Genomic DNA, 24,893 nt, shown 5'->3' with positions numbered 1-24,893 from the left:
TACTTTTGATTTTCTCAGGAACTAATGAACAGATTGACACCATATATGCAAAAGGGACATGCCTGACCTGAGGACTACCTCTTTGCCAAATTTCAAGTAGTCAAGTCAAGTCAAACCACTTTATTCGATTAGTTAAAATCATAAAAGTATGCTAAAACAGGTATATATATACACAATCTCACAAATCACATTTATACAATTAAAAACATTTCAGATAAAATTTCATGATCGACCATAAGCAACTTAATTATTTAGTACAGAATCAGTTTTCTAGTGTTAGATGAAATCCACGTCTTGTAATAATTTTAGTCTAGCCCTTCTTTCTCTAACAGCGGCTACTAAAAAGCTAGCAACACAAAACATAATTAATGGACATTCAAGCAGGCTTAAAAAAAGTAAAGCTGGCTTATACTGAGTAAAATTCCTACTTTTTAACAAAGGAATAATAAATTTTTTCCTGGCAGGTTTGAAAAAAGGACAAAAAAGCATAAAGTGCGTAGTGTCTTGTGGAGAAACGGCGTCACACTTACAAGGGGCAACATCTTCTAATCTATGCCAGCCAACCACATCCCAAAGAACTAAATGTAACTGGTTGAACCGCAGTTTGGTCAACAGCCATCTATGAAAAGGGTTGGATACTATTGTAAGATATAATGACAACCCTGAAGACTGGGATAACAGGACATGTTCCCTTACTGAGGATTTATGGAGTTCATTTTCTTCACGCTCGGCCTCCCTGAGTTTCATAAAATTAGATTTTACCCACTCAAGATCTGCCTTACATAGAGTTTCAGGGTTTTTAAAAAAAATTCTGGTCTCCCAATGTAGGCAGATAACAACTCTATATTAGACAACCATAGGATTTTATTCATGTTGTCAAGTCGAGTACAGTCCTTTAAGATTTTATGATTTAAAATAAGGTTTGGGTTTAGCCATATTTTAATCCATAGCAGCAGTGGGGCTAATTTGATCATGTCTGCTATGTAGCCAATCCCAAGTTCCAAATGGACTGAGTAAGAAGCGGTTGATTGAGGGAGGCCAAGCAGGGAGCGCAAGAATTTATTTTCCTCCGTTTGGATCACGTCATGTTTAATGTAACCCCAGATTGACGCCCCATACCTTACAATAGAGATAGTTTTGGCTTTATAGATTGTTAAAATTGCCTCTATCGGCTTTCTTCCCAGCCTTTTTGCAAAGCCAAGTACTGCCGCAGAAGAGTTTCTCACAGAGTTTACCTTAATGGAGAGCTGGGGGGGTCCATGAGCCTTTGTCATCAAAGACGACTCCCAAGTAAGTGAAAACCTTCACTCTTGAGATTACAGCTCCCCTACAGAAAAAAGGCTTTACTTTATTTTTAGCTTGTCCTAGCGACATAACGTGGGATTTGCCATTATTGACCACCAAGTCCAGGCTATGCATGAAGTCCCCAAATGAGTCCAGCAGTCGTTGCAAAGCCAGGGGGGTCCTGGCCAACAGGACAGCATCATCCGCGTAGAGGAGGACCGGAATCGGGGTACCTCCCATACGCGGAATGTCCTGTGTTGCTGCCAGAAAGTCTTGCTCCAAGGCATTTATGTATAGGGTAAACAGCATGGGAGCTAAAATGCAACCCTGACGTACCCCTCTGCTAGACTTGAAGCTGGACGTACACTTCCCTTCGGTCGTCATCCTTATCGAGGCATTCAAATCTTTATGGAGCTCTGAAAGAAAATACACAAGGGGTGGGTCAAGTCCCATCTCTAGGAGCATTGTCCACAGCTTTGACCTATTAACGAGATCAAAAGCCGTGGACAAATCCATAAATCCCAGATAAATGGAACCCTCAGTAGCCCTAGTGTATTTAGCTGTAATTAAAAGGAGGTTCAAACATTGATCCTCCGTGCTCCGGCCGGCTCTAAAGCCATATTGTGCGTCTGACAGAATGTTATTATCAGAAGCCCAGTTCGTTATCCGTGCAAGTATAACCTTCCCCAAGATTTTAACGGAGGAGTCTATCAGGGATATGGGCCTATAGCATCTAGGGTCAGCCCTTTGGCCTTTCTTGAATACCGGTATTATAATTGAACGAGACTAGGATTTGGGAAAACCCACGCTAGCCGAGGTGTTAAATACATTTGTCAAAATATTGGCCCAAAACACCGGATTGGCCTTGTACAAATCGGTGGGAACTCAGTCGGGGCCAGGAGCCTTCTTTCCAGCCGAGTCTTCAATCGCTTTAGTAACCTCTCCTATGTGAAACCTAACTGGAGTCAGGGAGGAAACCGAGGCTTGGCCAGAAAAGATTTCTAGGTCAAGGTGGCTACCATATATATTTTTGAAATGACTCAACCAGTCCTCCTCTGCGATATTAGTTTCCAACACATTATTATTAACGTTGGAAAAGAGAGGGGTGTTGATAATTGACCAGAATTTCGCACTATCTTTTAAGGTAGCTTTGTCCATAAGATCTGCCCAGGCGTTTTGTTTAATTTCTTTTTTCCGGGCCAGCAGTGCTTTTTTGTAGATACTTCTTAACTGCGATACCAGGATTTTGTTCCTCGGGAAGGACAGAAGCGCCTTTTTAAGATTATTGTGAGCTTTGCTACAATTATGGTCAAACCAGCCAGAAACTACATTCTTATGAGCTGGTCTGCTTTTGCTAGTCAAGTCCTTAGCCACTATGGAGCAGATAACTTCGAACGAGGAAATGACTTTCTTCCCCGTGGAATGTTGATCGCCACAGATTTCCAAGTCCTGGGCCGCCTCTAGCCTAATTGATTCGAAAAACTCCTCCGGAATTACCTTAGACCAGTTTAGCTTCCTCCCCTGGTCCTTTGCCTTAACTACAATGTCCGTCATATGGGAGGTTGAAGTGTTTAAAAAGGAAAAACCATCTAACAGTTCAATTACCACAGGATTATGATCGCTGAATAAAGACTGAATAGCATTATAAAAACATACATATTTTAAAAGACCAAGAGAAAGGAATATGTAGTCAATTATTGGGTTACTATCCCTTGCAATAAAGGTGGGAACCCGTGAGTTTAGATCATAGAAGCCTGGATCATACAACTGATTTTCGGATAAAAGTTTTTCCAGTGCTTCCCCCTTACTTGAGTGCTCAAAATGTTGGGGTGATGTCAGATCTGGACCATCAATGTCCTTTAAGCAACAGTCATGACTACATAAGTGTACATTAAAATCACCTAACAAAATGGTATGACAAAAAGTGGTTTGCTTCAAATTATAAGTATTTAAAAAATCCGCCAACCATAACAGATGAACATTCGGCGAGTCTCCTTGCTGAGAATTATAACAATTTACCATTAATAGTTTTGTGTTATTGGTAAGTTTAAATTCCAATATAAGAAAGTTGTTACATGAGCAAGTTATCCTGCTAACTGTTCCTTTTAGTGTCACCGAAAGCAGAATCATTAAACCCCCTTTAGCCCTCCCAAATGGTGATTTTTGTGCTGGCACAAAATATGACGTATAACCGTCTAACCAAAAATCACATTCAGTATCCCAGGTCTCTTGAAAAGCCAGGATATCATAATCTTTCAAAAAAGTTAACCAGGGTGTGTTGTCTCTCTTGGAGCGTAAGCCCGCAATATTCCACGTTAGCATTTTAATTGAACCCCCCTTGCAATTATCAGCAGTCGAGTGATTAACTCTAATACATACTGGAGAATCAGGATGTTGGTTATCCTCATGAGAGACCTGAACGGGGGATAACACGTCCCCCCCACGAATACCCACCTCCTGTCAATCACACATGTTGGTATTAGAGGGCTGAGATGGTAACTGCTGAGGTTCAGCTCTATCTAAGGTCTTTTGTCCAGCTACACACTGACCCTTCCTTTTATTGCTGTCTACCCAATTTGAATGATTTGTTATTAATCCTCCCAACCTCTTAACCTCATCAGCAACTTTATCCAGTTTCTGTACTAATGGTTGCATGAGTGATTCTAGTTTCGTGTTGAGTAAAACCTCAATGGAGCAGAGTAATTGTGAGAGTTGGTCAGGGGATAATAGGGTCTTTGCACCGCAACTGCTGTTTACAGGCTCGTCTAAATCAGTCTGTGCTTTTTCCATAGTCTCGACCCTTTTTTTATCCTTTGTATAAGCCCCCCCCCTTTTTACTTTGTTGCTTTCTGCAATTCCTGACGGGTCTGGGAACAGAAGTAACCTCGTCGATGTCTTCACTCGCAGTGTTTAGTTCTGAGGACAAAGAATCCATGTGAACCTGAGCTGTGGCCATGACAGTGGCGTTAACAGGGGGGGGGGGGGTCACAAGTACCTTTGTCCAACGGGCCCATCACAGCATTTGAAGGGTTTTGGAGACTATCTTGGGGGCTGTCCATCCCCAGGGAGGCCCTTCGATCACTATTGATTTTGTTGATCTTTTTCACAAGATAATTGTCGAGAGGACCTATCCCCGGTACACTTAGTTCCCTTTGGCTTATAGACATTTTACAGGCACAACGGGATTACTAATGTCAATAACAGCGGATTAGTCACTAGTTTAATAACAGGACTGTGCAGTAAACCGAATTAACAAATTTACCAGTATGGATGACTTCGCAGCCCTAGTGATCCTCAGCACGATTGTAAGGGGTGTGGCCCAGCCCAGCCTCAGACAGTCCCGGACTGTCACAGACTGTCCGCCCTTTGTCCGGGCTTCGTCCGGCGCGTCCCGCTCGCGTACCGCGTAGCGGATGGCGCTACGACTTAAGTAGGGCGTTTTTCACCGGTCAGAGGCTGGTGGGCGGGACGAAGCACAGGTGCTGCTCCACACGGGCTCCTGGGATACGGAGTCCCGTGTAGTTCCTTGACCCGCGGTGGCGCCTCCAGGCGCAACAGTGAAGCAGGCAACCCCCTCCTTAGGCGATAACAGGAGAAGAACCAAACCGCTTAGCACCAGGCAGTAATTCTGTTCAGCCGTTCGGGCTGTACCTTGGACTAAAGGTCCCTATGGAAAATTGCATGGGGAAAACGCGTTTTGGGACCCCCCTTTTTTCTCAGCCCCCGCTTGACGAATCCCCCCCCCCCCCCCGAGACTTTCAGGGTCGGAGCGGAGCGCCCCACCTATTTTGAAAATTTCGCGAGGATTCGTCAACCGGTGCCAAAGTTATTCCAAATAGAATGTTGCGGATTTCCTATGGAAACCCGGTCCTAACTATAACTATCTAGTGTGTGTGTATATATATATATATATATATATATATATATATATATATATATATATATATATAGTAACAAAAATGCTTATAACACTATATTTTATATTTTCAACATTCAGCACTGTTGCCACAATGCTCTACAACATAGCTTAAAACCATTGGCAAACCCAATAGCTCTGGCTAAACACTTACAAGGTCCCAAAGGCGAGACCTATTGGCTATGCCAATGCTTGTTTATGGGTAGAATGCAGCCTAGGTGGAGCAGGGAGATGTCTTTTGGCATTGGCACCGCAGGTTTGAATACTCTTGACTAGCTAGCGAGCTATCCCTGCTTTGGAAATGGGGGTGCCTTTTATTTGGTTTAGTGCAGGCCACAAAATGTTGTGGAGTTTAATAAAAAAACTTTGGTCCTATCAATATAGTACATGACGGCCCTCTATGTCTAGTGTGTGGAGGGCTATCTCTGCTACTGCATCTGGATGTGGAAAGAACACTGGGAGTTTAATTGTTTGGTTGAGGCTTAAAGGAAAGACCACCTTAAGCAGAAACTTTGAATTAGTTCTAAATACTACTCTGTAAGCGTGTACCTATAAAAAAGGTTCTTCCTGGCATGAGAGCTTGAAACTCGCTCACTCGTCTGAGGGAAGTAATTTCAGCTAAAAACAGGACCTTCCAAGACAAAAACGGGAAAGGGCAAGCCACAGAGTTGGTGATCCCCCAATGGGTGGCAGATTGTGCCGCACCTCATTCCCCCGTCGCATCGATCTACTTACTTTCTTTGTCTGACAGCAGGGCATCCCCAGCATCTAGTACGTTTACAGGTAGCATGTACAATCAATGAGTCTGGTGGGAGCTGAGGTAAGGCAGGTCTGAGGAGGAGGGCTTGTATTGTTTGATATCCCTCAGGGTGACTATCCTAGCCTTGACTGGGTCTTTGAATACATCCTGCGTAGGCTTAAGCATCCCCTTGAGCATGGGCAACAACTGTGTAGAAAGATGGGTGTGGGCAATGATGTGCAAGTCTACCTTGTGGAAGGTAGCCACCCTGTGAATGACCTCGCAGCAAGAGGTTGTATTTTCCGGAGGGGTAGGCTTAGCAGTGTAAATGTCTTGGTCATTATCACCATGGGGAACGGCCCCATAATCATCCTAGAGTTCTATATTTAATGGGGCATCATTAGTGTCTAAGTGTTCAGAACTCCTCTCCACATAAGATGAATAGGTTGAACCCTCTGGGAAAGGAGGCCATGTGGTGGTGAAGGAGGAGCAGGAGGTGATGGAGGCAGTGGAGAAGGAGGAGGAGGAATAGGAGGTAAAGCAGGTTGAGGGGGCAATGGACTGGTGCCCCTATCTTGATGCTTCTTCAGCTTGGAAGGTGAAGGAGGCTTTAATGCCAGCTGCTCCTCAAAGGTAAGGTTCCGCTTGCAGGGAAGAGTCTCCTGCACCTTATGTAATGGCTTTGCTGTAATTTTACCCATGTGTCCAGCTCGTCTTGAAGACATTACAGAATCTGCAGTTTCTGATCCTTGGAGTTTGCTGTGGATGGTTGACTGGGTGCCAAAGGCTGTTTTGGGTTCGAAGCTGGTTTTGACATGGACCATTGCTTCGTCTCCGAAGAGCCAGTCGTGCTGGCGCTGAGGCCTCAAAGAGTGTAGAGGGTGTTGCCGGTGTGGAGGTGGACTGGGTTGTGTGTGGCTGGCTCGGCTCCGGTGATGGAGTAAGTCGGCTCTGAAGACTTAGGGCAGTGCCAGCTATGGCTGGGATTCATTGGCGGACCGGAAGGCTGTATCCCTGGATGTGGGTTTGGACGCCCGAACCCAATAGGGGAGGTGAGTGACCTGATGATGGGAGTGGCTACTCACTGTTGCTATTTTCTGATGTTGACCTGGAGTAGGATGAGGGACTGTTGCTTCGCAATGCAAGGGTGAGTCGGGTTTCAGACTGGAGGTTGCGGCCTGTTTGAACTCCACCTCCGCTTCAACATCATCTTAGATGTCCTCCCCAAATATGTCGGGGGTATCCTCATCTCGCTGTTTTATGGCATATCGAGCAAGAAGACAATCTCGATGGTTCTGGAAGGTCTTTAGGACTGGAAGGCAGGGTAGATGGAGCAGGAGACCTTGTTATGGTCCAGGGATAAGAAAAGGTTGCAAACAGCGTTTTGATCTGCCCATGAGTACTTGAAAGTGGCACTGTGGACAGAAGCGGAAAGGTGTTTTTTTCCATTTTGGTACTGGCATTGTAGAAGGCGAAACCAGAAGGAACAGGCCTGAGAGTGGCATTGACGAACCCCAAGACATGGATCCGAATGAAATATCACGATGGAGACAAAAAGATAATGAAACACAGAAACAATTGTCCGAAGCTATCAGGAGCAGAAGACTCAAGAGGCCCCGACAAAGAGTGCCATACAGCATTGACTTATAGCGCGGCGACGTATGCCTGACAGCGGAAGAAAACAATCTAACAATGGAGTTAATGCCTATGAGCATTACCGTTCATCGGGAGAGTCAGTCACTGTACCTCGTGACTCGAAAGACTATTTCGAAAAAAAACAAGTTGTACACATCTGAGCCCAACACTAGATTCCAGGAGTATGCAGAGCATGTGTATCTACATCTACACATGCCACAAACATACATTTTATACGAACTTAAAACAAATAACTAATTACTAAAGAATGCTGATACAGCAGTAGGAAAGTAGGGACCAGACCCTTAACTGACACAGCCAGAAAAACTGAAAATATTAACCTATTAATCATCATTTTATGCACACTTTATTATGTTTTGAAGGCAGAATTTTATTGCCAACCAGTTCACTAAACCTGGAAAAGAGCCAAAGAACAACTGTTCTTCGTCAGCTATCAGCTACTTCTTTGGGTCTCAGGTGGAATTCTCACCCATCAAACCATGACAATACACTACTTTGCAGGCTTCTATTCTGGAACATAGATAGCTTTCAGTTTCCTAGAGTCTCCAGTCCAGATAATTCCTGCTCCGATACTGTTAGATGGCCAGGCTTGAATTCTATTCCTCTGGCACATTTACTGTGGACACTGATTGCCCTAGAGCCACCCTATCTAGTTTCTGCTTACATTAGCATTGTTACGGTTTATGCTTATATGAAAATGCATCTACTATACTAACATGCTTTCCAGAAATATACAATGACAAGGGAGGAGAGAAGGAAGGGGGGGGGGGGGCAATGAAGAGGAAACACCAAACAAAAACTGTAAATCTTTCATCGAGACTGGTAAAGTGGGAAATTCAGACTGCATACAGCTTGAGTGGAGTGCACTTATACTACAGTAGCTCCAGAGGAGGCCCAAACTGAACAAATACAGAATACAAGGTTTTCATTTGTTACTACCAACACAAAGAGGAAACCAATTGGGAACAAAAGATGGACCACATCCTGCCAGACCCGTTATAGTGGAATAAAAATACCTGCAGCATTATATTTTAGTTTTCTATAAGTTTCTTAACGTTTTCACCAAAATAAAAAAAGAAGCTTCAACATTCTAAAACAAAAATTCATGCTCTGTGAAGCATGAACTATGGGAACATTTACCTCTCACTGTATAGTGACTTTGTGATCCCTCCACCAGGGATAACGATCCGTTTCTCGGTCTCATTTACTCCGGGGTAGGCAGCAACCTTCTCCATCTCCTTCCAGTGCAGCGCAAGCATGGCATCTTCTGCACAACGCTGCATGGCTGGAGTCAACAAGTAACGAAAAGGAGTGCTTTGAATTCAAAAAGACAACATTTATTTAGTAGTGATTTCTAAGCAAAACACAACTGCACAACCACACTCAAATGCTAACGTGTTAATTGTCTAAAAAACACACCACCCAACACATTTTGCTGCACTGAATCATCAGATTTAAAAAAAAAAAAAAATGTTAAACACCCTTGTCGTCAGACTGCTTTATAGATATTGCTACCACAATGACATCACGGTGTATGCAACCCACCGGTCATAGCCCAAGTCAGAAACAAATTTCCCCTGCACACAGAAGCAATCTGTTTCCTTACCCTATATGTCATGAGAGATCTTGGGCAGAACACCCCTCTTCTACATTTCATTTGGGGGGATCAACTCTTACAAAACAAGACTGCCTTTCTGATCCTGTTTTCTCATTAGAGACAACTCCTTTGTTACCTAACCATGTAGTGCCTTGATGCCATCTGGTATATGCGTGCTTTATACATTTGTTTTTCTTTTCATTTATGTGATAATGCTTTTGATGCCAGGAGGCAGAACAAAGAACAGTTATGGAAATGCTCAAGATAGCTTTCATAAACCACTAGTAATATTTTAAACAAAACCCAAGTCATTTTTTGTGGATCCGTATTCTCAAAGTAATTTATCTTTTACTCATCAACAGTATGCCCCAAGACCGAGCTAACCACTTAATTGAACCGCTTATAAGAGACAATGGATGGAGTGCAATGTGTTACTTGTCTAAACAACATACCCAAGAAGTTGCTGATCATCACGTTGATATGCATGGCTGCTGGACAGAAGAATTACTTGTGCAAATTCGCTCCTTTTGATCCAGGATATCAGCATTTTACGGAATGATTTTGCTTTATTCTTTAAAGCAGCATTAAAAAGGAAACACAAGTTAAACCACAAATCAGAAGTGTGCAGCACACCCAATACTTTTGATTTTTCATCACTCAGGCAAGACAGTAAACACACATTCCATTTCTAATTTCCACATTTCTCCAACTACTCTGACAACGAGATCATGCCTTAATCTTCATCCTATCTGTCCCTCCCTCCTCCAACCCCTAATTCATACAGCTTTGTTTGTGAACCAGACTTTTACCAAATGTTTACTTATGAACTAGATTGTGGCCCCGCCCCTTAGCAAGGATAGGGCAGTTAAGATAGGAGTTAGTGGAAACAGAGTTTTATTCCAGGTTATGTCTCAACTGGGTTCTCTCCGACTGGTAGGAGAATACCTTGTGGTTAGGTGAGGAGACCTTTGTAAAGCCCTCTCTATGTAGGGTATAAAGGCAGACAAGCACCCAGTCACCCAATATTGCCTCCCAATCCAATACTAGAAATCAAAAACCCTGTTAGTCCTAGGAAAGATTCAGTTTCTTTTTTTTTTTTTAACGATGCGATCAGTGCTCGTTTTCTCTCTCTCCACTATCCCGCTGCCTTGCTCAACTTCCCCTTCAGTTTCAGGTCTAGAAGGAACAAAAACATTAAGTGTAAGGAATAGGGTAGGGCTTACTAATTTTTTTAAGATAAGCTCATTTTGGCTACAATAACACACTTTTGAGTACAATAAGGGTACTGTGAACCCGCAGGGCCAAAAAAGCATTTGGGAAAAAAAAAAAGTTTGGGCAGGATCACCTCCCTGGGACTAAAACTCCTCCTGGAGCCCTAGATAGCCCCGAGGGCAGCCTCCCCCAGAGCTGGTTTCAGCAATGTCCCACGGTGCCCACCCCCGGAACACTGCAGAGTGCTATGGCTTGGCGGAAGCAGTGCCAAGCGAGCAGGAAAACAGACAAATTGCTTTGAGATCCAGGGAACTGCATGTCAGAGATTATATATATATATATATCTAGATATATATATCTATTTAGTCCAATGGTCCCAGGTTCCAGGAGGCACTTGACAGCTCCCTCATTGCCTCGGCATGACGATACAGGGTTGGTAAGCCCTACGCGTTTCGAGGCCGTCCGCCTCTCTTCAGGGGCTAATTGCAGTCATTTTCGGCGCCTGTGACGTCTCCTTTTGTGCACGCAGTGTCTGGTACGTTTGAAACTGCATGCTGGGACATGTAGTCCTAGGAGGTATGTTAGTAACCAAAGTTGGCTCCAAACGCCAAAAATAAAAACAGTGCATATTTTATCCTTGGTAGGACATCAATGTCGGGGCGTCCCGCTTTGTAGTGTGAGTTCGCTGTGCTGTCCGGTCGGCATCAGTTACCAGCCTCAGCCTCTTCGTGTCTAAGATGGTGCTCTCCCACACGACGGGACAGTCGTGTAAACTATTTAGTCCAATGGTCCCAGCTTCCAGGAGGCACTCGACAGCTCCCTCATTGCATCGGCATGAAGATACAGGGTTGGTAAGCCCTACGCGTTTCGAGGCCGTCCGCCTCCCTTCAGGGGCTAATTGCAGTCATTTCCATCGTGTGGGAGAGCACAGAGTGCCTCCTGGAAGCTGGGACCATTGGACTAAATATACATATATATATCTGCATCCAAGAAGACAATATGTACAACTGAACGACCCTATTAAAACAAGAATAAAAATGTATTCTCGTTTTTTTGTCCGAGCAATAGTTCCTGCCTGTTCTAATGCTTGTTTCATATAGGTTTTTGCCCTTAGGGGGGACAGAAACAGCGGGAGGGTGGAGGTTGGAAAATAGTACCTGAATTACAACACGAGCAGCCGACGGAGGGCAGACTGAGATGGTGGTGAGTGATACTGAGGTGGTGGTGTGCTGGTGCAGAGGTGATGCTGCACTTATGTTGAAGTGGTGCTGCGTTGGAGCTGAACTCATGCTGAGGTGAGGCTGCGCTGGTGTTCAGTGGAGGCTGTGTTGGTGGTGCACTAATTCAGAGGTGGTACTGCGCCAATGCTGCGATGATGCTGTGCTGATGCGGAGATGGTGCTGTGTTGGTGCACTGATGAGGAGGTGGTGTGCTGATGCTGAGATGATGGTGTGCTGATGCGGAAGTGGTGCTGTGGTGTTCAGGTGATGCTGAGGTAGTGCGGAGTTATGCTGAGGTGGTGGTTCTGCACTGGTGCTCAGGTAGTGCTTAACTGGTGCTCAGGTGGTGCTGCGCTGAAATCTGAGGTGGTGCTGCACTGATGCTGAGGTGGTGCTGAATTGCTACTGCGGTGGGGTTGCGCTGGTGCTAAGATGGGGCTGGTGCTGAGATGGGGCTGCACTGGTGGTAGTGCAGTGATGCGCAGGTGGGGCTAATGCGAAGATGGTGCTGTGCTGATGCAGAGGTGGTGGTGTACTTGTGTGGAGGTGGTGCTCAGTGATAGTGAGGTGGTGCTGTGCTTGTGCTGAGATGATGGTGCACTGGTGCTCAAGTGATGCTGCACTAATGCTGAAGTGGTGCTGCTTTGGCGCCTGGTTTCTGCTGAGATGGTACCAAGGTGGTGCTGCGCTGATGTTGTGGTGGGGGTGTGCTGGTGCTGACTTGGTGCTGCACTGGTGGTAGTGCACTGATGCTGAGGTGGTGCTGTGCTGGTGGTGCTGTTGAGTGCAGCGGAGGAGATGCTGCGCTGGTGCGGACAGATGCTGTGCTGGTGCTGAGTGATTCGGATTCATGCTGAGGTAGTGCTGCTGCGCTGGTGCTCAGGTGGTGCTGCTCTGATGCTGAAGTGGTGCTGCATTGATGCGGAGTTTGCTGCTGAGGTGGGGCTGCGCTAAAGCGGAGGTTGAGTTGCGCTGGTGCACTGATGCAGAGGTGGCGCTGTGCTGATGTTGAGGTGGTGCTGCGCTGTTGGTGATGCACTGATGCAGAGGTGGTGCACTGATGCGGAGCTGGTGCTGTGCTGATGCTGAGGTAATGCTGCACTCATTCACATGTTCAGGAAGGGAGGGAGTGACTGATCAAGTAAAGGACAGGAAAACAAAATGAAACCTAGCAAGTGAACAGCAGTTACATGCGCAATGGTCAACAGCAGCCCTTAAAGAGACAAATGAAACCCTACTGGGGTCCTGGGATCATTAAATGCACAGCACACTGTACTGCAGGTCAAGGGGCTTTGAAATGCTGGAAGTTGTCACCGTATAGCTCTGCTGAGGCAGAGTTCAGTTAACACTGCAGACAAATGTTGCTCAATTGTGCACTGCCTGATATAAGCGACTATACATACCCCTCTGCCTCTCAAAGTTCAGATTTGTATTTATTGTAAAGTGCTTTCAGATTTACTATAAACAAAATCGCCTTTCACACACGGAAAAAATAGTGCCAACAGCCACTAAACACAATTCATCACAAAGTATAAATAAAACCAATTAAAATCTTGTTCATTAAAATCCTAATATCTGGTGGTACAATATAAAATGCAACACTATATATATTTAAAATCACTCGCATTTAAAGCTGTGGAACAAAACTGTGTGATATAAAAATATATATATATTTTAGTAGTACAGCTTCCAATTCCTGCCAGATGTTATGTTGCATATTTATTAAAACATAACTATTGATAGCGTATTGAAGTATGCGGGAAGAGTGCTGGAAATAATAATATTAAAGCTTGCAATTGTTACAATACTTTTTAATAGAGGGTCGAGAAGTGATCGGCATTAACTTGTGTAAAGCTGGGCTATTAAAGAAAATGCTAACCTGATTTAACCTGATAGGCGTTAAAAAAAAACGGAACATTGTTTCCTGGCAATTTTTCATATGCAGAAACTTCACAGAAAACCAGTACTGGCCTTGTTTCTCACCACTGAACTGCACTGTCCATTGAGCTGACTGTGCAGTTCTAGTACAAAACGTCTTTATTATGTGCATAGCAAATAAATGAAAACAAAAACACAATTACAGGAGCATTTTTTGAGAAAAGGAAATGGTTAGTCCTGAGTGCCTGTCTGGAATCATAATTTTTACATACCAAAGAAAAACAGACGCTGGCGGCATAAAAGTCGTCCTGTTCTGGGCATGGGGCCACGGGCAGTTGAGGGAAGATGGATGGGGTTGGAGTGCTGGTTAGGACATAAAGCAAGGAGGAGACCATGTAGCAATACACTGCCGCCTGTGTCTGGAAGCAAAGGCAAACTCAGGGGACAGCCCTAGAGCTGTAGGTGCCTTGGTGGGCTCCCTGGTCTGCCACATTATCCAGGATGCAAAGTAAAGGCATGGGGGTTGGACCAGCAGCACACAAGGGAAACAGTAATGTGGAGCGTGAGGTCCACTGAAGTACACAGTGCTTGAGAGTGACACGGAGCAGGTGTATCACACATACAATGGAGACAATTGTAAAACCTGCACTCGTGCATTTCGTTAAAAAAAAAATCCCCAGCCTTCCAATTTATTTGCTGGTATTTAAATCCCCGCACTACAACACGGCATGCCTGCAAGTTCCTCAACAGAGAAGGTAGGAAGAGGTAAGAAGAGGTGCTACAGACCATCTGCCCTCTTGGAAGCAAGCTCTGCCGGAAACAGACGGAGGCAGTGGGGTGCTCTGCTAGTTTCAGTGAGCTACAAGATTTACAGCCCTGTTTACACAAAAGTGAAAACACAGAGCGCTCGCTTCCAAAAACAGTCTGGGCTGAGCTGGCCTGAAAGAAAAGAAAACAAGCTGAGCCTGGGAGCTGTCTTTTGTTAGGGTTTAATGGGGGAGCAGATGTTCGAGGAGCCACAGGGCAAGAAGCACAACACCGGTATGAATGCTGAAGAATGTTAGGGACATGGGAGGAGGCGAGAGGGACCAATGCTGCAATAAAATGCATGCAGCTAGAAGCCCGAGGCTGAACAAGCCCCCACAGTGTTACATGAGCAGGAAAAAAGAAGAAAATAGTCCCTCAAAGAACTGATAAAGAACCAAAGTGTAAACATACCGTAATCAGTCCCTGCTCTATGGGAGGAGCGAAAGATCAAAAGGAGGGACAAAGAGGCAGGATTGACCACTAGCAAGCATGGATTTGTAAAGGACACTGAAACAAATAAATGAAATGCAGGGGAAATGGCTTTAAGCCCAAGAAAAGTATATACTAAGGAATATACAAGAGGACTCAAATGCTCGACCGAAAATCCATAGAAATTCACACACAGAAAAATAAATCAAAAAAAAAAAAAAAAAGAAGAAGGTCACAAGTACGTTATAGTTAGGAGATGGCTAAAAAAACATAGAAATGCACTGAAAAAGACAAAGGTTACAGAGACGTTATAGTTAAGGCACAGGTTTCACTCATACAAAACCAGAGAAATTCAGCAGTTATAGTTAGCTGAGCGAACTATAACTCGTGCCCCCGCAATGCATGGCTTATAACCTCACATATTACATCACTCATGACATAATCAGTGACCTCACTGATGACATCTCAAATGGCATCACGGAGGACACCATCCACAGAATCTCTGACACACCCACTCACACCCCCATTTAACCTTTCATACACCCACTTCTACACTACGATTCTAAAACCCATTCACACATCCATACCAGTACTTACACAGCCACTCCCCGATTCTTAGGACTACGCACACATCCACTCACTCAATAATACAACCACTGACATATCCACTCATACACCTGTACAGCCACTCACACACTGAGTCAGTCACCCATAGAGCTACTCACACACCTACTCACTCACCCATACAGTCAATCACACAGCCACTTATACATCCATACAATTATACACACAAACCCACTCCTACAGATACTAACACGTACTCACTCACCTTAACAGTCACTGACACAAGCACACACTCATACAGCAACTCTCACAATCCCTCACCCATACAGTCACTCATATACCCCAACCCTCACCTATACTGCCTTTCACATATGCAGTTACTTACCCATATAACACTGACACATCCACTCACTCACTGACACAGCCATACACACACTCACTCACCCATACAGCTCTTCACACATGCACTCACTAACCCATACAGCCACTGACTCACCCACTCACTCATCCATACCGGCAGTCACACACACCCTCACCCACTCACACAGACACTCAGACACCCATACAGGTACTCGCACAACCAGTCACTCACCCATACATTCACTGAGACACCTAATCGCTCACTTAGTCAGTCATGCACCCACTGAATTATCCATATAGGCACTCATACACCCACAAATTCATCAATACACCTTGGTATATACATTTAACACTCAAACTTTTTTAAAACACTCACATTCACTGGATGAGGTCATCAATGATGCCATTTGAGAGGTCATCAGTGATGTCATCTGTGAAGTCACTAACCATGTCATGAGCGATGTAATATGCCGTATAGTTAGCTCAGCTACCTGTATCTGCTGACTTTCTCCGTTTTTTTTTGCATGAGTGAAACCTGAGCCTAACTATAACATCTCTATAACCTTTGTTTTTTTCAGTGATTTTCTACATTTTTTTTAATCCATTTCCTAACTAGAACGTACCTGTAACCTTTGTTTTTTTCTGATATATATGTATATACACACACACACACACACACACACACACACACACGCACACACACACACACACACACACACACACACACACAGTGACACACATACAATTGGAAATTAGCATTTTATATAAGGCCCTAATTTACTTACTTGGAAATGTAACCAATTTACACATAAATATATGTACTAAGAATTTAAAGATCCTTTATTTAGCAGTTATCTTTTCTAAACCACAACATGTTCATCAAAGGTTTTACAAACCCAAGAAAGACCTAGCTATGTTTCATATATCTTGCCATAAACATGTTGACAAATGTGTTTATTCTGAAATGTACAAATTAAGTAGAACACAAAGGTTTTGATTACATAAAGATTGTATTGGACATGTCCCATTGCTTTGCTTGTGACTTTTTAATGTTTTTCATGAGGTATTCTCAAACAGTGTTTAGGACATTAGAAAATGCATCTTTGAAAAACTGAAATCCACTTACCTTTATTATTAGTGATCTGATCTGAAGCACAGCAAGCTTCTTATCAGGAAGTAAATATACTACAAAAAGAATACAAGAGCAATAATTCATTACCCATGTAGCAACATTTTCCTCAATGATGTATAAACAACTGCAGGATATTTAAAAGTATATTGCTAATACAGATATATGCTAACAGCATGTTTTGGTTCTTTTCTTGAAAATAGTAGTGTCACCAAAAACGTTGTGAGAAATGCTTCATTCATAGCTTTATAACTATTGTGCTTCTGCAATCATCAATTGTTTTTCTGCTTTTTGTGCCTCTTTTTTTTTATTCTGTTATATAATTCTGGGTTGTAAATTATTTTCAAGTAACTTGCTAGTTGATCAAAATCTTTTTTAAATTTTTTTATTAATGTTACTCTTTTAAATCTGCCTTTTCAGTACAATGGCAACAGTGCCCACTTCTAAGAAAAGAACAAGCAAAAGCAACATAAGGCAAAATGGTGAGCACATCCTTACCTCCATGATTTAGTGAGGTGGCCCTCCCACGGTTTAAATAAAAAACACAAAGTGCCTAGAAGTATTCCGAAAAAATATTCTGGATTCACTGTACATTGACACCTAAAATTGCACCAGGGGTCTGTGGTACGTGCATCAATATCATGGATCCAGGGCTTCATTTGAAAAGAGGGCAAGCTTCGACAACACATGACTCACCACTTGGGGTTTTGTAGTCATGGCTTCGGAACTGTGGACTTCAGAAAGCGAGACATGAGTGAGAAAACCTTTCCCTAGTTTGTGGTACCCAGCCATGAAGATTGCTCTGAGTTCGTGGACCTCGTGAGCCATGCAGCGGAGCACCAACCCAGCCCTGAAATTCTCATAACATTTATTTTTTTTAAATGGGGGGTGATAGGAGGAGGACAGGATCTGTGGCAAACACCCACGGGCAAAAGGGGGGTTGGTTGTCAATAGAAGATGACCGCAGAGAGTTATGTTTAGTGAGTGATAGAAATAAAGGCATCATATATTTATTTATTTTTAAACAACAACAACACATGAAACTCAATGAAAACCACAAAGTTAGAAACTAAGTTATGTTTCTGGCTCAAACATGCTAAGCCAATGAAATTTGCAAGTCATGGTCAGGGCCACTGGAATTATGAGATAGTGCGGCCGCTGTGTTTTTTTGCGTACTTAAGGATCTGACGCATCTGCCTCATAATTTGCAGATTTTAACACAAAAAAAAATTGTTTCTAGCTCAAGCTGTTCAAAAGTTACTAAAATCACATCGACATTTTGCCATACAGTGGAAGATCCTTTGCAAAGACTGACTGGTCACATTTTTGTTGCTTATTGCTATGTTTGGGTCTTAAACTGAGGTGTAATATATGCCCAGACAGCGTTAGCAAGTGTAAACATTTCAAAATATTAAAGTAAAATCCATCAGAAAATGCTGAATTATGCAGATTAATTCGACTTTTCTTGCCGAATAATTTAGTCAACCCAGCCGCACGATTTGGCCCTCATATACTTCCTGTGGCCCTGGTTATGGTATGCAAAGCACAAAACACACCATGAGTGATGCCGCCTCATGCATAAACCGCCCACATACAAATGGCACTGTGAAAAAAGGCAGTGTAGCAAGAGTTACACTATATCTAATATCGTCTGGCATGTTTATGTTGTGTGCATTGCATACCATAACTTGCAAAATTCAGTGGTTTTGCATGTTTGAGCCAGTGCCATACCTAGGTTGCTAATTGCAATATATGTTTAGTAACAACATAATATTTTAAACTCTAAAAAAAAAACACTGAAAATTCACCAGTTGTAGTTATCTCAAGTGACTATAACTTGTGTCCTAAGGTAGCTATACCTCGTGCCCCCGCCATAAACAGTTTTCTCATCAATAATTTAATTGCAAATGTTTGGAGTGATATTATCAATGAGGTCATAGAAGATGTCATGAATGATGTAATATGTGGGGTAATTAGCACTGCATGACGAGGGTGCAAGTTATAGTTACCTTAGGGCACGAGTTATAGTTACTTAGATTTCTGTAGTTTTTAGAGTTTAAAACGTTACTGAACATTTTACCGAACTATAACGTTACTTTAACCTTTATTTTTTTCAGTGAATTTCTAGGGCTTTTACTGTAAAGCAATATTTTATTAGCATATGTAAATCCAACCCCTGCTGGATGGCCAAGCAGAGGGAGTTTTGGCTGCAGGGTGCAGACAACCCTCGGATGCCACCAACCCCATGCTGCGCACGGCCTTTGGTCGTGCACAGAGGGGAGTTGGCGACAAGGCCTGGCCTGTGGCCAGGCCCTTTGGCCAACCCCCCCCCCCCCCCCCCAAAGGCAGCCAAGCCCATGTTGTGCAGGAGGGCCTTTGGTCCGTGGGGTCAAGGGGGAGGAGGGTTGGCCAAACATCCTGGTCTGTGGCTAGGCCCTGCAACCAACCCCCTATATGCAGCCAACCCTACGATGCGCACAGGCTTTGGCCGCGGGCGGTTGACCACAGGGCCTGGCTTTCTGGACAGCCCCCCTCCCCCCAAGGCAGCCAATCCCACACTGCACAGGGTCTTTGGTGTTGCATAGCAGGGGGGTTGGCCACAGGGCGCGTGACCCCCCTCCCCCAAACCTTATTAGGCCCCAGAGACCCCATCTCCTTATGGCTGAATAATTAATAAAGGGAGGGGCGGCACCCCTCTCCCTGAACCTAATTCTGACCCGGGGACCCTATCCCCTGGAGCTAAAATATAAATAAAAGGGAAGAGGGTTGCGCAGCCCCACATATTGATCCTTAATAGGTCCTAGGTACTGCATCTCCTGGGGCTGTATCTTTTAAAAAGGGTAGGGGGACTGCATGATCCCCCCCTACCTGAGCCTCATCAGGCCCTGGGGACCCCATCCCCCAGGGCCGTATTTATTTTAAAGAGGGGTTGGCCTGCGTGGCTTCCCTCCCTGAGCCTTATTAGGCCCCGAGGACCACATCCCCCAGGGACTTTCTTTGATTTCTTAATGAGAGGGGGGCCGCGCAATCCCCCTCTCTGAGTCTCATAAGGCCCTAGGTACCAACCAAATCTCCTACTGCCTTATTTATTTTAAAGTTGGGCAGGTCACGTGCCCCCCCACAGAGCCTTATTAGGCTCTGCGGACCCCATCCCCCAGGGTCTTTTTTTTCATTAAAGCGAAGGGTGGGTGTCAAATGGCCCCTCTCCCCGATCCTTAGTAGGCCCTGGGGGCCCTATTCCTCAAGGACACTACTTCACAAAGGGGAGGGGGCCGCATAGCCCCCACTACCCAAGTCTCATCACCCTTAGGGCCACATATATTTTAAAGAGGAGGGGGGCTGTATGCCCCCCTCCCCAAGCTTTATTAAGGCCTGGGATCCCATTCCCCAGGGCCTTATTTATCTAAACGATGAGGGGGCCATTTACTCCCCCCCCCCCCCCAGCCTTATTAGGATCTGCGGACCCCAACCCCATGTTTTTTTTCTTAAAGATGAGGGGACGTACGTGGTCCCTTATTAGTCCCTGAGGACCCCATCTCACAGGGCTACTACCTCACATAAAGGGGATGGGGGGGCGGACGGCCCCCCTCCCAGAGGAGTTAGCGACCCGGGGACATAATCCTGGGCCCGCATTACTTAAAGGCGGGTGCCCACCCACCATTTACTCGTTGGGGCTGCGGGGTGGAGCCCCAAAGCCCCCACGGCCCCAGTCAGCTCCCTGCATGCAATGGGAGCCGGCATTGCTCTTGCCTGCAAAGAGCAGCTACTTATGCCAGTGAGTTACCTAAGCAGTGAGTGAATTTTAGTAATTCCGAATTCACTTGTTAAACTTTATACAAAATTGTATTTGGACTACAGCTACCACCTGAAAAGTCACAATCCGGGAAGACTGTGGGCTACATATAGTTCAGCTTGAGGCCATAAACCACAAACAAATCTTAGAAGGTATGAATAGGGAACTTAGACAGGTTTGGGAATATAAAGAGGGAGAGTAAGAGAGTGAAAACATTATGAAAACACTCAGGGTTCAAAAGACAACAAGCCGACATTCACATCGTAAATTATGCTATCAGTAACAATGTAAGGGTATTTTTTTTTTTTACAAAAATGGCTGTCAATGTTACGTGAGGAACACTTCCTCTGCAAAATCTAATACAACTGAGGGGTATTTACTATGAAATTACACCAAGAGTGAATGTATGTTGTATGGCGGGATGGTAGGATGGAATGCGGTACTTGTACCAATCAATGGTCAACCTTGTTGGGACTTATGGTTATCTGGGGTCACTCTGCATTGAGTATCAGGCTTACATATGTTAGATCTGAATAAGTATCATACAACAAACACGTATGCTTGTAGTATAACTAAAATTGCTAGGTTAGCTGAATTTCCACCTTAAATGTTTATAATATAAAGTTTTACAAGAAGCCCTTGGTTTCCACATTCTGTTATGGTTCAATGTTTCATGCAGATCCAAGACAATATTATTGGTAACTTGGCAACTTATAATGCTTTACCAAATGACTGAAAACACAATTGTCAAACTTGTCTTTTAAACCGCAGAAATGTACCTTCAGCATTTATACTCAGCTTTGAATTTGCTCCTGGATCGGCATATGGATCACTTCCTGCCATCGGTACCAGGCAGTCTGTGTAGAAATAACCAACTTTCACCATCTTCATTGTAGATATAATGAGGTCCACTGCAAGCTGGCCGACATTCCCCACAGACACAGCTGGCTGAAATGGAAGAAAATGTAAAAAGTGAATTGAATCAGCACAGTCTTGCTGATTTGGGATTTTAACACATGCCCCTCCAACTGAGTTGCAACACCTAGTAACATTTGTGCACTCAGCTGTCCAGGAAAACAAATATGAATAAATATTGACTACAGAATGCAATGATCAGCATATTACTAGAGCAATTTCTTATAATTCCCTTTATTTCAAGTCTTGGCACTATATAATCAGTGTTAACCCTAGTCAAATACCTACTGCTTAAGGTGAAATCATGTTCCTACTGACGTTCCCCATCACCCCTCCACTCGCCAAAATAAAAACAAGCATTGGCATAGCCAATAGGTCTCGCCTTTGGGACCTTATAAGTGTTTAGCCATGCAACAGTTGCATAACTGAATACTTATAAGGTCCCAAAAGCGAGACCTATTGGCTATGCCAAGCGGCCACGAAAGTGAAAGTGATCGCGGTCAAACATCAAAGCGGCCGTGTGGCCGCGAAAGTGAAAGTAATCGCGGTCAAGCGCGGCACGCGCGCCCGCACACATGCACTGTAGCTCTAGGCTGGCCTGGTAGCACTTTTTGGAGCCCCCTCAATAAGTCTCGCCAGACCAGCGCATGCGCTGGGTCAGGCGAGACCTAACAATAACAAGGGGATAAAACTGTTGGTGGTGTTCTCTTATACTAGATCAGTTCGGAAGTGGTACCTCCTGAGGTAATTAGTGAAATTTTAAAATTTGGGATTGTCACGATTGGGGTACAGTTCTAAATATTGGGGTACAGGGGTTCTGCTCCCACAAGACTCTACCACTTTCAAACAGCGTTTAAAGACTATCTGGCCTTTGAAGTACTTTAGCCCGTTATATTCACAACTGTGAACTAAGATGTTCAAATCAGAATCTATGGCCTCGCCAAAACGAACTTGTTTAGTATCTAAATTATGGCCCTTCTTTCTTCTTCAACGAGAACAAATGATAGACAGAACGCTGAACAAAACAAACATTCAACCCCAGTCACAGATTTGGGTTTAATCCATTTTTTTTTTGCTCATCGTGCCACCCCTGTTTGGACCCAGCCATATGAAAATCAGTCTGGAGTCTGCTCTCCATGGGAACAGTCCAGCTCGAACTGCCAGGCCAAGTCCTCTCTGGACCAGAAACAAGCATCCCGAGACTGGTTTCGGGGTATCACCTCTCATCAGCCAAGCTAGCTTGAATCCAGTGGCACTTTGAGCATGGGACCCACATCTGGGCATACACTTCCCATTTAGGGCGACAAAAGCAACAAGCATTCGCATAGCCAATAGGTCTCGCCTTTGGGACCTTATAAGTGTTTAGCTATGCAACAGTTGATGTTGCACCAAGGATATTGGGCTGCATCATTAAATACTTATAAGGTCCCAAAGGCGAGACCTATTGGCTATGCCAATGTTTGTTTAGGACTTGTGCCTTGTATAGAATCTAAACTATTTTGGCACTGAACTTCCTCTATTTTTTGGTCTACTGAAATGAAGCTGTACTGTTTTCCTGGCAGCTGGCTAAATCGCTTCTTCGCCAGGTAAAGTGTATTTCCTCAGTCACAGATGCCTTCCAAGACCAGTCCAGCCATTAGTCGAGGACAAACTATAATCACACAATTGACTATGGAACTAATGGGGCAAATCAATTGCTAGGCTGTGTGGTGAATCAAGATAGCATATGATCAAGTCTAAACCTACTATGAATGTGCAAGTCTGTATCTAATACAAAGCAAGCGTGGATAGCAATACGCAAACTACGGCCCAACAAACAGGAGTACAGGCGTTTTTGTTTCCTACCAGGGAAGGTTCCTCTTTTGTGCAGCTGGCTCCTGGTCTTTTCCAGCACGCTCCATGGTTTCACACTCCGACTTTTCCCTCCCTAAGCTCAAGCAACTCTCCTGCGCCAGAACAGGAGTTCCCAACCCCAAAGTAGCCGTCACGAACACGCGTCGGTCGCGTGACAATCAGGCACCACTCAGCGAGTTTAGACACCCAAGCCAAACTTAATTGCCCTCCCCTTCTTAAACAGGAGCTGCGTGAGTGATCAGCGAGTTCAGCTAGCTGGGTGTGCTATTGATTAAAGGTGCCGGAAGTGGGTGGGAAGATCGGTCAGCAAAAAAAAAAAAAATCATGCAGAAAATGATAGAACAAGGGAAGCCATCGCCTCCTCCTGACAGGAGACTGCTTTGGAGTTCAGAAAAAACAAACCGCCACCGCTGCCCGGAGCAGCTGTTTTGAGGACACACGTGCTTGCATCAGTACTGTCCTGGGAGCGCTTGTGAGAGAGAGAGGGCGAGCAGGAGGTGAGCCTGGGAGTGGTGCGCGCTCAGTCTGCTCTTTTTGGAAGCATATACTCGTGCTTGTGGGGCGCCCTTGCACGCTCCCTCAAGGTGGATGCCGTTACAAAGACGAGTATGTACTTCGAAAAAGAGCAGAACGACGGCTAAAGGTCCTCCTATGAAGCGCATGCACGCTGCGTAGGCGAGACCTAAAAAGAACAAATGATGGACAGAATGTTGAACAAATCAAACATTCACCCCTGTCACAATTCTGGGTTTAATCCATTGTTTTTTTGCTCACCACGCCACCCCAAGTTTGGACCCAGTCATATGCAAATGAGTATTGACCCGGCTCCCCATGAGAACAGTGCAGTCTAAACTACCAGGCCAGGTTCTCCCTGGCCTGGAAACAAGCATCCTGCGACCAGTTTTTGAGTATCAGCCTTCATCAGCCAGGCTAGCCTAAATACAGTGGCACAGTGTGCATGGGACCCATGTCTGGGCATACCCTTACCACTTAGGGTGACAAAAGCAAAAAGAACAAATAATGGATGGAATGCTGGACAAAGCAAACATTCACCCCAGTCACAGATCTGGGTTGAATTCATCAGTTTTTTAGAGGGGTGTGGGGGATGATACACCGAAACTGGTCCTAGCTAGGATGCTTGTTTTCTGGTCCAGGGAGGACCTGGCCTGGTAGTTTTGACTTGACTGTTCCTACTGGGAGCAGGATCAAGACTGATTTGCATAGGATTGGTTCCAAACTGTGGTGGCATGGTGAGCAAAAACATGGTGGCTTTAACCCAGATACGTGATTAGGGGTGAATGTTTGATTTGTTCTGCATTCCATCCATATTTGTGTGTTTTTATTTTGCTTTGTCACCCTAAGTGGGTAGGGTATGCCCAGGCGGGGTTCCCGTGCTCACTATACCACTGGATTCAAGCTGGCCTGGCTGATGAGGGGTGATACCCCGAAACAGGTCCTAGGATGCTTGTTTTCCAGTCGAGGGAGTACCTGGCCTTGCACTTAGGGCTGAACTGTTCCCATGAGGAGCAGGATCAAGGCT

General features: G+C 44.6%; 1 protein-coding gene across 1 annotated transcript in view; it reads right to left on the bottom strand.

Annotated features, from left to right (window-relative positions):
• PSMG2 (proteasome assembly chaperone 2) overlaps positions 1-24,893 on the bottom strand; it is a 47,869-nt gene that overhangs the window by 21,071 nt on the left and 1,905 nt on the right. The window contains exons 2-5 of the mRNA XM_085605854.1: positions 21,364-21,532; positions 16,789-16,847; positions 9,645-9,763; positions 8,736-8,909 (exon numbers count right to left, since the gene is read on the bottom strand). Of these exons, the coding sequence (XP_085461980.1) occupies positions 8,736-8,909; positions 9,645-9,763; positions 16,789-16,847; positions 21,364-21,532 (521 nt within the window). The remainder of the gene's footprint in view (positions 1-8,735; positions 8,910-9,644; positions 9,764-16,788; positions 16,848-21,363; positions 21,533-24,893) is intronic.

Source organism: Triturus cristatus, chromosome 5_1 (genome assembly GCF_964204655.1).
Source record: "Triturus cristatus chromosome 5_1, aTriCri1.1, whole genome shotgun sequence".
NCBI classification, from domain to species: Eukaryota; Metazoa; Chordata; class Amphibia; order Caudata; family Salamandridae; genus Triturus; species Triturus cristatus.
The sequence above is the reverse complement of the archived record's forward strand: the minus strand, read 5'-3'. Positions and strand labels throughout refer to the sequence as shown.